The following is a 14,956-nucleotide window of genomic DNA, read 5'->3' as shown; positions in this document are numbered from 1 at the left end:
TGCCCAGTTAACATGGTAGTACCAGACTGCACACAGGCTCTGCAATGGCAGACCTGAGACACACGTTTACAGGCTGCTGCTGTGGGTGCCACTACCAGTGCTGCTAGCCCACTAGCAGCATTCGGTTTACAAGCCCTGGGCACACTCAGTGCACTGTACTAGGGTCTGACCAGTAAACCAAATTAGCTAATCATGGAATCACTAATCCATACATCAATTTACAATAGGGAGCACTTGCACTGTAGCACTGGACAGCAGTGGCACAGTAACCAAAGCATCTAACAACAGCAAAAACCCTTGAGGCAACAGCAAAAATGGAAGGGAGGCCCACGCCAAGGTGCCAGGTCTAACAGTGGCTAAGCAGGGGATGATCTGGGTTGGTATCTAGCCATGGGATGATCTGGGTTGGTGGCTAGGCAGGGGGTGATCTGGGCTGGCTAGGCAGTGAATCTTCTGGAGCGGTGGTTAGGCTTTGAATAATCTAGTGGAGGCTAGGTAGTGACTAGTCTGCGGGCTGCAATGCAGAGAATGGTCTGGGGTGGTGGCTGCCCAGTGGATTCTTTGGAATAGTGGCTATCCAGTAGTTGGTTTGGAATGATGGCTAGCCAGCAGAAGGTTTAGGATGGCGGCTAGCCAGTGGCTGGTTTAAAGGTGGTGAGCCGATTAGTGAATGCTTTGGAATGGTGATCAAGCAAGGAATGCTCAGAGGAGTGGTCGGAGGGAGGGGTAGGGTTTGCTAGGGTGGTTTGTATAGGGTGGTTGCTGAGCAGTAGATGGTATGAAGGAGTGGCAAAACCACTGGATGGTTTGGGGGTAGTGGCTAGGCAGTGGGTGGTTTGAGGTGGTGACTAGGCAGTGAATGGTTTGGGATGGTGAGTTGGTAAGAGTATATTTGGGTGTGGTGGCTTGGCCGGTGAACTGTTTTGAATTATGAACAGTGAGCGGATAGCAGGATTGTGTCTAGAAAGTGAACAATGTGAGATGTGTAGCTGCAAGCTTGTATGTATATGGACTGATATCGTGGTTAGGAAGTTAATGTGCCGTTATCAGCTTTAGCAGTGGGTGTGTAGGTGGTGGTGGCTGGTCAACCAATGGCTCGGGACTGCAGACAAGCACTGGATGGTCTTGGTGGTGGCTAAGTAGGGAATAGTCCGAGGTGGTAGATAAGTCAATAAATGATCTGGAGTGGTAGCTAGGCAGAACATGATTTTGGACAGCACCTAGAAGTAAACTGTGCAATATGGAGGCAAGTCAGTGTACATTGTGGGATGAGGGCTCAGATGAGAGTTGGTAGCTAGGCAGAAGACATACTGTTGGTGGACAAACAGTGGATGTGTAGATGTTGATTGGACAGCGGATGCAATGGTGGTAGCTAGGCAGCAGTATTGGCAGGAGAGTCTAAAAAGTGGAGAATTTGAGGGGGTGTCGGCTATGAAATATGCTGGATCAGGAGGTGCAGGACTGGAAGCGGATGGGTTGGGGTAGTAGATGGTTAGGGAAAGGTGGATAGACAGTAAGATGTTTAGGAAGGTAGCCGGATAGATCATTTAGAGAGGAAGCTCACACAGTGGATCTTTCAGGGTAGTGGCTACTCAGTGAAGATGGTGGCGTGGCAGGGAAAAGCTTGGGATAGTAGCTAAGCAGGGGGCAATTGGCAGCTATGCAGTTAATAGGGTTGAGTCATGAGGAACAGAATAGGTTAGGAGAATAGTGGTGGTTATGAAGACGATGGGATGGGATGGCTTTTAGGTAATGGGTGGTTTTGAATTGTATGGGGCAGACCAGGCTAGACATCGGATGATGTGAGATTTTGCTGGACAGTGTATCGTTCAGCAGGTGACTGGGCCGGGAAATGCTTGAGGAAGTGGTTAGGCATCCAATTGAGAAACAGATACTGAATGGTTTGGGATTGTGGACACACAATGGATGAAGAGTGGTAGGGCAGATCAGGCAGAGGATGGTCAGTGGTGGTGGTCGTGGAGGTCAGGGGTGGTGGTCGTGGAGGTCAGGGGTGGTGGTCGTGGAGTAGATGCTTTGGGTTGGTGGCCTTATTGCAGTTATGAGCACCTTTATTATCAAGATTTAAAAAAAAAATTGTGAACTCTTTAGAAGAAAAAAAGAATTAGGGCATCTCTAGGACTTTGAGTGTTTGAGTAGCAGAATCACGTAATACTTTGCCTAAGACCTTATCTGAGATGACCAATCAACTTGAGGTCAGACCAGAGAGATGGAACAGTGCAGTCTGACCATACAATTTGTAAACTGCTATTTACAATGGACTATACAAATGGAGTTTTGTATCCTTTTATCACCAACTTATTTCCAATAGAACTTGAATTTTAAAGAAAAAGAAAAAAAGCATGAAAAACCAACCTTTTAGCCCAAATTTAATGTAATTGAAGCTATATGTATGATTGGTGTTATAACGCCTCTAGTCTTGCCTTCATTCTCATATTCCCGTGTCTTCTCTTACCTGACCCAATTATATAGATTAGGGCTGTGGGTAGGCAATGGGTGCTTGTGAACAGTGGCGAGGCAAGTGCAAGGTTTGACGTGGTTGTTTGACAGTGAATGGTTTGGAGTGGTGGTTAAAATTGAAATGAGAGATATGCAGTGGGAGGTTAGCAGTAAGGGCTATGCAGTGGGTAGTTTGGGGTGAGGGATAAGCAATGGAAGGTTTGGAGCGGTGGTGGTGGCAGTGGGTGGCAATGAAGGTTTAGGTTGAGGGCTAGACAGTTGGTGGTCTGGATAGTGGCAACGCTGTGTATGCATAGTAAGGCGACTACTTAGTGCATGGTTGTTGGGATCAAGACCAGCATTTCATGTTTTGGCCTGGTGTTTATGAAAAGGATAGTTTGGAATGGTGGACAGGCTGTGGACACTTTGTGAGTGGTGGCAATGCAAGTGGATTATTTGGTGGTAACTTATATTGGATTTTTTGTAGTGGTCACTCAACAGCAGATTGTTTAGGGTGGTGGTTAGGCAGTAGATCGTTTTGAATCCAATCTAAGCAGCAAAAGGTTTGGCGCGAGGGGTGGGTACTTGGAGTTTTGGGTTAGTAGTAAGGCTTGGTTTTATTCTGTGAATTGGCTAGACAGTGGATGGGTCTTGACATCATGCAAAGACAATGGATGGACTTTGTATGTAGTTATCCAATGGATGGTTTGGTACAGGGGTTACACAGTGGATGGTTTAAGATGATGGTTATTTATTTATTTATTTATTTTGAGGTTTTATAGAGCGCGAACTTGACCCATGAGGGTATCCGAGCGCTTTACAGGTTCATAGAGTAATACAGAAAAGACGGTTATCACATGAGACCAATACATCGGAGAGCTATACAGAATCAAGGGTCATATGGTAGGCAGGGTATCAAAGGGAACTGTGCAATGGAGGGAGGGGGTGCTGGGTACTAGAGGGAAGGGTGAAAACTGTACATAGGAACATTTTACAGATAAGAGGGTCATACAATAGGCAGGATATTGGAGGGGTGCTTTACATTAGGAGACGGTGGCTGTGGAGCGGGTTTAGCCAAGGAATTTACCCATGAGGAAGGACTTAGCCTCTTTTTTGAAGCGTGTCAGGGAGTGGATTCTTCTGATGTCAGGAGGGAAGGAGTTCCATATTCTTGGAGCAGTCCCGGTGAAAGCCCGATTGTAGGTTGTTTTTTTCTTAAAGCGTGCAGGCCGGAGTAGGAAGGCATTTGCCGATCTTGAGTTTCTGCTTCCTCCGGATATCACAAGCTCTGTGCTAGATACGCCGGGGAGTTAGAGTGTAAGGCCTTGTGCGTGATGCAGGTGAATTGGAATGGTGAGGTGCTGCATAAGGATATAGGCGAGGGATGTTTTGGGGTTAAAAGCTAGAAGACTGTGCTACAGGTGTGGGAGATAGGAGATTGGTGGCTTTAGATTGAGTAGGAGGTAGGTTGGGGTATATAGTTCAGAATGAGGACATGAGCTGAGGCAGCAGGTTAAAAAGTCCCGACCCTCACCCAGCCCCCTCAACTTGGCTGCACATAAAAACACCTAGGCATCCACTCAAAGGCGAATAGTAGACAAAATATTAGGAGGGCCTGCAGTGGGAATGCAGAGGCAGCGAGTCAAAGCAATATAGGAAGGCAAGCCACTGCTACTAACCAGCTCCTTGACTGGAACTTCAATCAGGTCACTCAGGCTAAGGTCCAGCTCATTGCCATCCAGTTTATCCCTCAGGTTGATGCTTTTTCCTGCTGCTTTTGCCATGCTTCTGTAAAGAAAAGGAACAAAAGAAGTCAATGAGTTTGAAAACTGAGCATTGAGATAGAAGAGTTACGAGGCACTGGCCAACCAGTAACCATACAGCGATAGTTTTCATGACACTGAATTTTGTGTTAGAAGTAAGAGACACAAAGAGAAGCCTTAACTTCCACATGGGGTTTTGAGAGGACATTTACCCATCCACCCACTGTCGGTTGTCCCCCTTGCCGCTGGTTCTCGTCCTAGTTCACGTTTGTTGTTCTTTGCCTTTTAAGTGTTTTTTTCCTAATAAGCTTTACCACCATTAAGGTTCACCCTCCATAGCCTATAGTTAACCAATAAGTAAATGCTACAAGTTGAAATACCACGGCACACCTCAGACAGTAACAGTACAAAAAAAGATTCTAGCATCTCTCCCTTGTAACAGAAACAAATCCCAATGATTCTTCACACCCACAGCAGTCATAAAATGCATTGATGATTTTTCTATAGTGAAAAGATGTTTAGTGCACCACATGGGCAACAGCATTGCTGCCCTCTTACACACAGAGAGCAGGTAGAGCCTAGGAAGAACCTGTCGCTTTCTCATACAAAACATGTACAGCACAGGCACCCGTAGTACAAGCAGGGCTTTAAGTGGGCCGGGTCTCACCGGTGCTGAGCACCAGCAGTTTTTTTTAAGGGAGCCTCGAAACGGGTCTCTATCGGGCTCGGTTTTGTGCCCGGTCACAGGCGGTCCTTTTTTTTTCCTGACTGCCGTGACAGCAGGCACATCGATGTACTCTGCTAACATGCTCACTTCTCACTAGTGGAGAAGTTACGGCATGACGTCATGCCAGGGGAGCGTTGTAGGAGAAGGAAAATCTTTAAAGAGAGTCATTTTCTCTCTGGATTGATTTCCCTTCTCTTTTTGAAACTCAGAACCAGTTACATAGCCGTAGTGTCACCAGGGCTTAAAGTGGAAGCTTTTTCAATATTATTTACAAGCCAAAGTTGCTGCTTATTTATCTTATGCAACTAACAACCATTGACAAAGCCAATAGTCCTGAGGTATGATGTTACTTGTTTTTATCATATATCTGGATGCAATGACAGAAACTGTAAAATACAAGTCGGGTAGCACACTATGCTAAGTACAGATTCTTAGCGAAGGTGTTGTAAGCCACGCCCTTAATTACATTGGCCACGCCTCTTTGAAAGACCCCCAGTTTTTTCATCCCACTTAAACCCTGAAGTACAAGCTTCCATGAAATAAAGAATGGGTAGTACGAACGCAGCAATACCGAAACACAGACCTTTCACGCTATAAAGCCTCTGTGCTAAAATCTGATTTTTATTTATTGTTTCATACGAGAATGCAGGGGGTCGCCATTCATGTTAGGAATAAAAGATTGCAATACTAGGTGCAGAGGGCATTGTTTATCAAGCTGCCGAAACAGACATCATGTTGGAAATAGAGTGGACCGTTTTGTAAAATAGGAAAATATAAAATGTTTCATAATTATTTCCCCCCCCTAGAGCCAGCCTCAACTTGATCAACCAACTGAGAGACATGGACCGTCTTCACCTTTGGCATAAATATGCTCCGTGGTACGGAATACTTTGCGACTGTGATCGAGAAAAGATAGTTATTACCTGGGGCAACAGAATTACATACTGAGGGTGCCATGATGTCAGAATAACCATACAGCACAGACTTGCTCATGCGCTAACAGACTTAGGCCGTGTTTAAAAAAAGTAAACACTGGCCGCTGCTGCTGTGTATGCCCTCTAGCACTGCTAAGGAGCGTGACTGTAAACTAGTCACAATTTGGCAAATGGCCAATGCATCATCGGAGAGAGGTTAGCACTCTGTTTCTTTAATAGAATAGGGCTCTGCAGTTTCAGTATCACGAGCAGGAGGAAATGGGCATGACTCACAACACAGGCCTTGAAAAATCATACAAATGTTAATAGACTTGCAGGTCTAGTGACTTGAATAAACCACTCGACCTAACTGTAATGCGCTTGACCAATAAACAGTCCAAATTGTGTGATCCTAGACAAATATTTTATTTCACAGAATCGCCTTTTTATTTATTAAAATATATAACGGCACCTTCAAATATGTGAGTTCAGCATGTCTGATGTACAAAAACTCATGTTTAAATTAATAGACTAAACTTTTGCACCATGTATAACAAAAATCTAGCCACATTAAAAGATACACAAGGCCCCTCCCTCACTTGCCTCTTGGTTCATCAATAGCATTGTTATCAGGGTAAGGGCAGGAATATTTTTGAGTTCTTATTTTAAAACTCTCACTTTTAATAGATATATTACTAAAGCATGATGCAGTGTAATTTAAAGACAGCAAATTTCCTTTTAAATAGCCGCAAACTTTCACAGTGACATACAGTTTTACTGATAATCATAGGGCGTACAGAAGATCATGGGGAAACTGGGTATCAGCAAATATTTATTATTTTGCACATCACCAAGTAAAGTGTTCTGATTTGTTTTCATCCAATTAAAATATTTGTTTCTATCACCCATCATTAAAGAAATACTTTCCTCACTACTATAATATATTTTAAAATATTTGTACAGTGCATTAACAAGGTATTTAATTTGTTTGTTTGTTTTTGTTTAGAAAAAAACTACATCCTACGGCCTTGCATTACACTCAGCATGACTGTCAGACAGTTCACTACTTTTCTTTCTCTGGCTGCAAAGTTAGAGGATTTTGCAATGGTGATCTCTAGGATAAAATAAGGAACAATCTGTAAGAATACATAAGCTGACATCTGACCTCTGTCTTTGACCACACAGCAAATGTAACATCATTTATATGCAACTTTATTGTTCTTCACTTCCTTAACACCTGTTCTTTGTCAGCTGAAGTTTCTCCCCAGACTGGGCCAGTAGTCCCTAAAAATAACTTGCCCCGCATGTGGCGATTTCTTGAGGCCTGGGATAGGCAAACAGTGCCGGACTGGCCGTAACTGGCACCGGGCATTTCCCCGGTGGGCCACCAGGGTGGGGGCCGGCTTTGGGTCCCCGGGGGGCCGTTTTGTTACAGGGTTGTTTTTGCAGCATGGCTGCAATCTCGGCCATGTAACAACACCACCCGAAACCGGCCATGGCAAACAGCTCGGCCGCACCCCCCTGGGGGCCAGCCGAACACTTTGCCAGGGCTGGTTTTGGCTCCCAGTCCGGCCCTGCAGGCAAAGCCTGTGCCCTGCTTGGTGCTTAAAAGGGGAGACACTTTTATGCCAAACAGGCAGCAATCTCAAACAGATAGAACCCAAAGGGAGGCGTATGTCGATTTCACTCCGACGCCGCGCGAGCTAGTGCTGCAGGAATCTTCCCTCCGTGTAAGGACCCCCATTGTGGACCTACGCAACCTAAAGTCTGATTGCATTCCCTGGGCACCGACCCATTTGATTCTTTGGTTGCAACTGGCGCGCTTGTCACGCGGCAAGCTTTTCTGGTCATGTAACCCTCTGACTGGAATCGTGAAGGCTAAATATTCCTTCTTCCAATTTGGAATTTTTTCGGAGCTACATACATCGTTAGCTCCATCGTGTGACTTGAATTGGATTGTCACTACTTTAGGCAACATTTGTCTGTCCTGAGGATGAACCAATAATCTGCATGGTTCGAAACGTCGTCGACCATAAATACACTAACTGCATATTTGATAAATAATTGCTCATGCATATGTGTATACGCTGGATCATCTGTTTACAATTCATGATAATTGGATGACCTTTTTCTTGCCTATTATTTGTGTTTGTTATGTTTGTGTGTCTATTGGGTTAGTCGGACATCGGCTGGTGTCCTACTTCCATCTTGCTGCAGTAGATGGCAACATGCAGGTCCACCAGTCCATCCTATTGTGTTGGCACCCCAGAAGACGCACCTTTAGTGCAATGGGCACAATATTTTAAAATGTATAATTTCAGTAACCTATGTTTTAATTCTCTCACATTTATCAATTCAATTGTTTCAAGACATTAATAAATTCACTGCATCAATTTCAGGAGCTCAAAATGATTGTATTTTAAGAAGATTACTTTATACAGTGAAATCTGTTTTATCACTCTGCATTTCTAGATAAACACTTCTTCGGGAGTAAATCAATTCCACATTTCGTACAAATAAATTGGTTTACATTTACATGTGTTTACATCCTCGTTGCAACTTCAGAAACAATACACATTAAGAAACAGCTTCACTACACACTGTAATTTTGCTTCAGACCTCTAACGCTATGTATCCTTGTTCTGACCAACCAACAGTCAAGTGATCAATGTGCTGACATTCGTATCCGCTTATCAGTCGTTGTTGGTGTCTCACAATAATGGTATTTCAGCTTTGTTCTGTATACATCAGTCTAAATCACATCCTAACTATATTCACTCAATAGCCTTTTCAGTTTCTTTTGAAGTTCTTTCTTAAAGTAAGTAAAGCACTTAGCTGAAACCAATGAAATCTTGAAACTCATTCCCACCTTTTGGTTACAGTGCATCAGGATTTAAAGCAGTAGTTACTATCTTGCACTAAATATTGTCTCCAATTTACAGCTCTGGTTAGCTCTGGTACATTCTCCTGTATCTGAAATATTAATTCCTTTAAATCATGGCTATATTTAAATGTGCCTATCTTTGCCAGATAGGACAGTGTGTTCCAATTTTGATTGGTCAAGAGGAACCTCTGTTTTTCCACACAATCATATTTTCCTATCTTATGCTATGTATGCAAAGGCAAAATCACTAAAGATCTGCATAATGACACAAGCAACCACTCAGTTCTGCTTTCAATCCTAATAAATAAGACATCTGAGCTATTATGTCAGTCAGGCAAATTTGCCTAACAAGTACTCCTTTGGTCAAAGCAGATGATCTTTTCCACAAAGCATCTAATTGAGGACTTAAGTACCATTCTGCAGCATTCTATTACAAAAAGTATGGACTAGTATTATTTTGTGTATTTGATTTGTTGGCATCAGCTAAAACTGAGCAAACACAGGGGGCACAGAACCAAGTGCCTATATACACTGAAGCAGGTAACAGAGTAGCAGAGGTTCAAATAACGAATACAAATCATAATCCTACTCTGAGAATTACCAAGTATGTCCAGAGGCCTGACCTATTATGGCTTCCATCTTTCTATATTTTTATCAGGAATATCCAAAATGGATCCTACTGATCTCTGCAACCTCACAATCACAAACAATATGGAGTCTTGCTACCAGACAACAATCACACACGTACATCTTTAACTTAGGGATGTCAGTTCAGGTTCTGGAAATTGTGTTCAACTGAACACTTTACAGGTGTGGACCCTGTAGGCACTACACATATCTCTGACTGGAAAGAAAGGTCTGGTCAGGACTATCATTCAGAAAAATGTAATGGAGGCACCCCCACAATGTATACGCCCTTAACATGGACAGAAGTCTGATGTCAACTAGACAGCTTGCTAAGTACACCCTTCCAGACCACAGAGCTAGGTGCTTGGTCTCAGAGTCATGGCGAATACCCTAGGTCTCAGACCGCATGCATGATTGTCATGTGTGCTATGCCAAACAAAATATCAGCAGATAACTAAATACACTATTAAGGCTAGTGTCCTCAACTTGTACCGTTAACTAAGATCCAAAATTGGCAGAACCCTCAGGCAACTACGACGTTTTCCCCAAAATATAGACCTGCTGCAATCATTACATAGGGACAAAAAAGGCCTTAAAAAGAGAAGTGTGGGCCTTACGGAGAAACAGACAAGAAACCTTATGGACTAAGCTCCTAAATGCATCAAAGCAAAAAAACTCGAGAAAGTTTTGGAAACAAGTTTACGAAATCGACAAATGCACAAGGGAAGCAAACAACGCTAAGATCAGCAAGGACGCATGGATAGAGTACCTGAAGTCGCACCTTGCAGGATGCTCGACAGGCCTAGCCTTCCTAGAGCCACCCTTGGAACACCCCCAGGTGACGAGCACTGTCTCTGATCCACTGAAGTACTCGGTCTCAGCGATAACCAAGATCATTGAGAACTCATGACCTCACGTGATACCAGACCAAATGGAATCCCTCAAGCTCTCTTCAAACAAAATACTTCTGTATGGGCAAGCTTCCTGGCAAAGATGTTCAAGACCATCCAGGCAGTTGGAGAGGCTCAATTATCCACCCACTCTTTAAAGGAGAATCGGCCTAGTCTCCAAGTAACTACCATCTAGTAGCATGGTCGGACGAAAACCTCAAATATTTCTCGTCACTGCTGCTGCTTCAAGATCTTCCGGCATGGGTGGAAGAAACGGGCAGGCAGCCCCGAATCCAGAAGGGACGCTCTCAAATCTGATGTCTTAGCTCTAATTTTTAAAAGAGCTAATGACACCCACACATCACTGTATTTGTGCTTCATCGACTTCAAAGCAACATTTGATCGCATCTAGTGCGAAAAGCTGTGGGAAAAGCTCAAACATTGGGGGATCCCGAACAACCTCTTGAGGGCAATTAGGCTGCTCTATGCAAACACCTGGGTTAAGAACAAGTTCGAAAATGGAACCCATCTGTCGAGGGAGGTGAGGACATGGATCAGCCTAAAACAGGGATGTCTCCCCATGCCCCTTTGATTCATGAGCAAAAGGCTGACAAATCTTTAACAGGCTGCAACAAATCTACTTGTCTACTTCCTATGGCATGTCGAATTTTTGGGCAATCTATATTTAGGGCTCACTCGCCCCTTTGGCAAGCTGACAGACAACAGGTGTTCTGTTAACTCACAGTGAAGGAGCATAAAAGATGCATTTAAATCATGTTTTTATCTGGTCACATTTATTCTGTGTACAGAGACAGAGGTCAAACGTCAGTTTACATCTACAATTACTTTTCTTTCTCTTTCTGCAAACTTCAAATATTTTTTAAAGTGAACTGCCTGACAAACATGCTGTACATAAAGTGTGAAATGAAAGGCTGTAGGATGTCATGTTTTATTTAACAGACATTTAAATAGTTAAAAGTGAACTGTGCACACATTTCAGAATAAATATCAGTAGTTATGAAAGCCCTTATTTTATAATTCTGTGTGATGAGTAAAATATCTAAACAGGCTGAAAGGAAATCAGAACTCTTTACTTGGTGATGTGCAAATGATAAATATGTTTGCTGAAAACCAATTTTCACAGATTGTTTCAACACTATATACTTTTATAAGTAAAACTGCATGTTAGTGGGAACGTTGTTGGGCAATTCAATGGACAAGTGTGCTTTCTGTAAAATTATAGTGCATTACTACCTCATGCTTTAGGAATATATTTATTATAAGGGAGTTTTTAAAGATGAAGTGAGAAACATTCCTGCCCCTACCCTCATGGAAATGCTATAACTAAGGGCACGATTATGATGTTGGGCGCTGTCTGTGGCGGTCTGTACGACATCTCAGGCTGCAGTCTGACTGTCGCATAATGATGCGGTCGGTCGGAGCGCAGCGGGCGGAGGGTCTGACCGTTGCCTCCGACAGGCTGCTGGAGCCTGTAGGAGCGTCAGTCCGACAGAGATCCCTACAATAGGGGCGGGGCCTGCTGAGGCACCACCATAGGGATTACGATGACCCTTTCCAACTGCCTTTTCATGGTGGTCAGACTGCCATGAAAAAGCAGCCAGAAAGGGACTTTTGAGGCCTCCGTACCATGTAAGCCTCTACTATGGGCCCAGGGGGGTACATGTGGTGCCTCCCCAAACATCCATGCTCCGTGTGCCTGGCACTGCATGGTGCCTGGCACACGGTGCATAGATGTTTGCAAAATACCATTTTCCATTTCCGCTTGTGCTGCGGTCCTTTTACAGGCCACAGCGCAAGCCGCAATAGTAAAGGGCATTTTTCCAACCGCCTACACAGCGGTCACACTGTAATTAGGGGGGTGTAACTGCCGACTCGGGCGGTTCCATTCCTGCGGCGATGGAGTGTACCCTATATGTGGGCTAGATTCTTATTATGCATGGAGCAAACGTTTAGTCTATTAACTCAAAACAAATAGGTTTCTTTGTACAACCAAAATTCAGAACCAATATGTGATAATGAAGAAAAATGTGGCTTTGCAAAATAAAATATTTGCCTAGGATGACATAATGAGACCAGTTTATGGGTCAAGTAGATTACAGTTAGGTTGAGTAGATTTTTCAAGTTACTGGACCTGCAGGCCTAGCAACATTTTTATTATATTTCAATCCCTGCTTAATCTAGTACATATTATGTATTTGTGCCAAATTGATAGGACTCAAAATGTATGCCTCTGATATGCGTGCTGGCATTACTATCCGTGAAGAATGATGAAAAACTAACACAGATGTTCAATTATTTATAACTATCGGAAATCCCAAAAGAGCCAACTTTTGATTTGCTGCATAGTGGAATTAAAAAATTGGGGTTAAAACAAGCTACAAATACACAGAATACTGCATTAACATCATGTTTCTTAGTGGAAGCACTCTACCGGCACACCAAAGAAAGATCACCAGACAAACCATGGTAACACTAAGAGCGGTCAAATCGAACTAAAAAAAGTATGGGAACTGTGAACCTGAGTCCAATGGGGGAGGGATCAGTGACTGCGGTGCGGGATCCAAGATATTGTTAAAAAGAACAAAATATTCTGTAACTATTTGATGGTCTTTCACCTTCAAGTAACTACATACAAAATAACACACACCTTAATTGAAAAATAAAAGCACGTTAAACTAATCCGTGAGAGATGTAATATATTACGCTGTAAAGTTCCTATTGGTTGCAATCACTGCAGATATATGTGTGTGTAACCAGAGAGGCACAGAATTGAATGCTAGTAGGTGCAGTGAGGAATAGTGACTTCTCTGTATTTGGTGAAATTAGGTCTCAGCCTGTGACAGAAACCACTGTGAATATGTATGTCATTATTTTAAACTTACAATACACACAATATAAGATAGGCTGCCACTCTGAGCACAAAAAGATTTAGGTTTCAGATCAAAAAAAAGTGCTTACAAATATAGATCTGACTAATATGCAGATTGCACCTAGTGTAAACATTGTTTTATAGCTGTCAGTTAAAAGCAAGCTCTCCACAGCTCATCAGGTCACCTTATAATACCTCTCAAAAAGAATAATCCTCAAGTGCCTCCATCAATTCAAGAGAATATCGGCTTCCAAGCAGCATTTGCATTTACACATTAACTAAGTGCACACATTTACATTTCTTTCAAGCAGTAGACACCTTGGCAAGAAGGCTCGTTTCTTGTTCAGTTGTCTGAACCTCCCTCTGCACCAAAGACAAGAGACTCTCTCTAACAGTTCCCTTCAGCTGAAGCATTTCAAAAGACTGAATTAATCGTCCTGGGACGGTTGGCTTTTAACATAAATTCGGGGAACTGTTTATGTTAAATTAAAGAAAGTATGGGTACGTTGTGCCCCTCAGATCCCGCCCACTTCGTCCTCTGGATACGAACGAGGCTGCAATGACAAAAGTTTGTTCAGCATAGGTAGACCTAGTAGGCTTAAACGAGCCTATACATTCATAGCATGTATTTATGTGGTATTGAAATAGCACGTGCATAGCCAAAAGGCAGCTTGACACTGTACTGGATCAAAGGCACAGGGAAGAAAGGTTGAGGCAAAGAGTAAATCTGGGGTGCATAATGGGTCTTTCTAAAGTTTGTAGGGTCTGCACATCTCGTTGTGAGTAGGTAATGCTTTGAATTGTTCTGTGACGTTTAAGGATTGCAGCAGGTTTCCAATCTAGAAGTGCTTAAAGCACTATGCATCCATCACCTTACAGTTACTTCTGAGCAATATACATTATCGGGTTAGAAAAAACTGCCTGGAGTTTGGTGAGTAGTATTACAGTATATATATATATATATATATATATATATATATAGTAAAAAAAACGTGCATAGTAATACACAAGCACAGATGTTCGATTAGCCTATATGAAAACAATCTTCCACAAACCCTGCTCACTATTTATTGCTTTTAGATCCAGAAAATAACTATGTCTCGCGGTTTATTAATAGGATTCCCCAAGAAGGACCTCACCATCTTACCCAGTGCCTTCCTCTTTTCAGGGTGTAGCTACTAAACCACTTCACAGGGTGGGTCACTGTGTCTCCTTATGTGTGAGCATATGTAGACTCCCTTTCAAAGACTGACACCCTATCTTCTTCTCAGTGCGTACACCCCCACCGTCGTTTCGGGGGAGCCCCACTCTTGGGGATGCCTCTCCACTTCTGTTCCACCCAGCTATCTCCTCCTCACCTCTCTTGTCTGCGCTCGCAGCCGGTTCCTGATCCACGTCACGCTTTCCTTCTCCAGCGTCAGCGATACAGTGCGAGAGAGGGGCAGAGGAGCATCGAGAGGAGCGCAGGACTAGAGTGACACCGCGAATGTTTGGAAACTAGAGCGGCACCTGCAGGCTGTGAGCAAAAATGAAACAAAAGGGAGGATACAGCGGCATCAGTAAAGCCAGGCTGCCATCTAGGGGTTCGTATGGAAAAATATCTAATTGACAACTGAAACTAAGTCCCGCACCTTTCAAAATAATAAGCAAGGTAACTGTTGTGCAGAAACAGAAAGAGAAACATTTAGGCAAAAAAACAAAAAAACGAGACAATGTTTTTACTTACATTGTTGAAGAGGATTTTATAAAATCTAAACTAAAGCCAATTTCCTACCACTCGAACCTTTGTATCACCGTTCCGGTG

The 14,956-nt window shown here is 43.1% G+C and overlaps 1 protein-coding gene across 2 annotated transcripts in view; it reads right to left on the bottom strand.

The window, feature by feature from the left end:
- Positions 1–14,647, bottom strand: part of LRRC59 (leucine rich repeat containing 59) — a 77,146-nt gene extending 62,499 nt beyond the window's left edge. The window contains exons 1-2 of one of the 2 annotated variants that reach the window (XM_078654462.1): positions 14,511–14,647; positions 4,137–4,245 (exon numbers count right to left, since the gene is read on the bottom strand). In XM_078654462.1, the coding sequence (XP_078510588.1) occupies positions 4,137–4,241 (105 nt within the window). In that variant the 5' untranslated portion in view covers positions 4,242–4,245; positions 14,511–14,647. Of the gene's footprint in view, positions 1–4,136; positions 4,246–14,299 lie in introns of both variants that reach the window. The other variant, XM_078654463.1, reaches the window with a different exon arrangement.
- Positions 14,648–14,956: the final 309 nt, after the last annotated feature.

This window comes from Lissotriton helveticus, chromosome 7 (assembly GCF_964261635.1).
Source record: "Lissotriton helveticus chromosome 7, aLisHel1.1, whole genome shotgun sequence".
NCBI classification, from domain to species: Eukaryota; Metazoa; Chordata; class Amphibia; order Caudata; family Salamandridae; genus Lissotriton; species Lissotriton helveticus.
The sequence above is the reverse complement of the archived record's forward strand: the minus strand, read 5'-3'. Positions and strand labels throughout refer to the sequence as shown.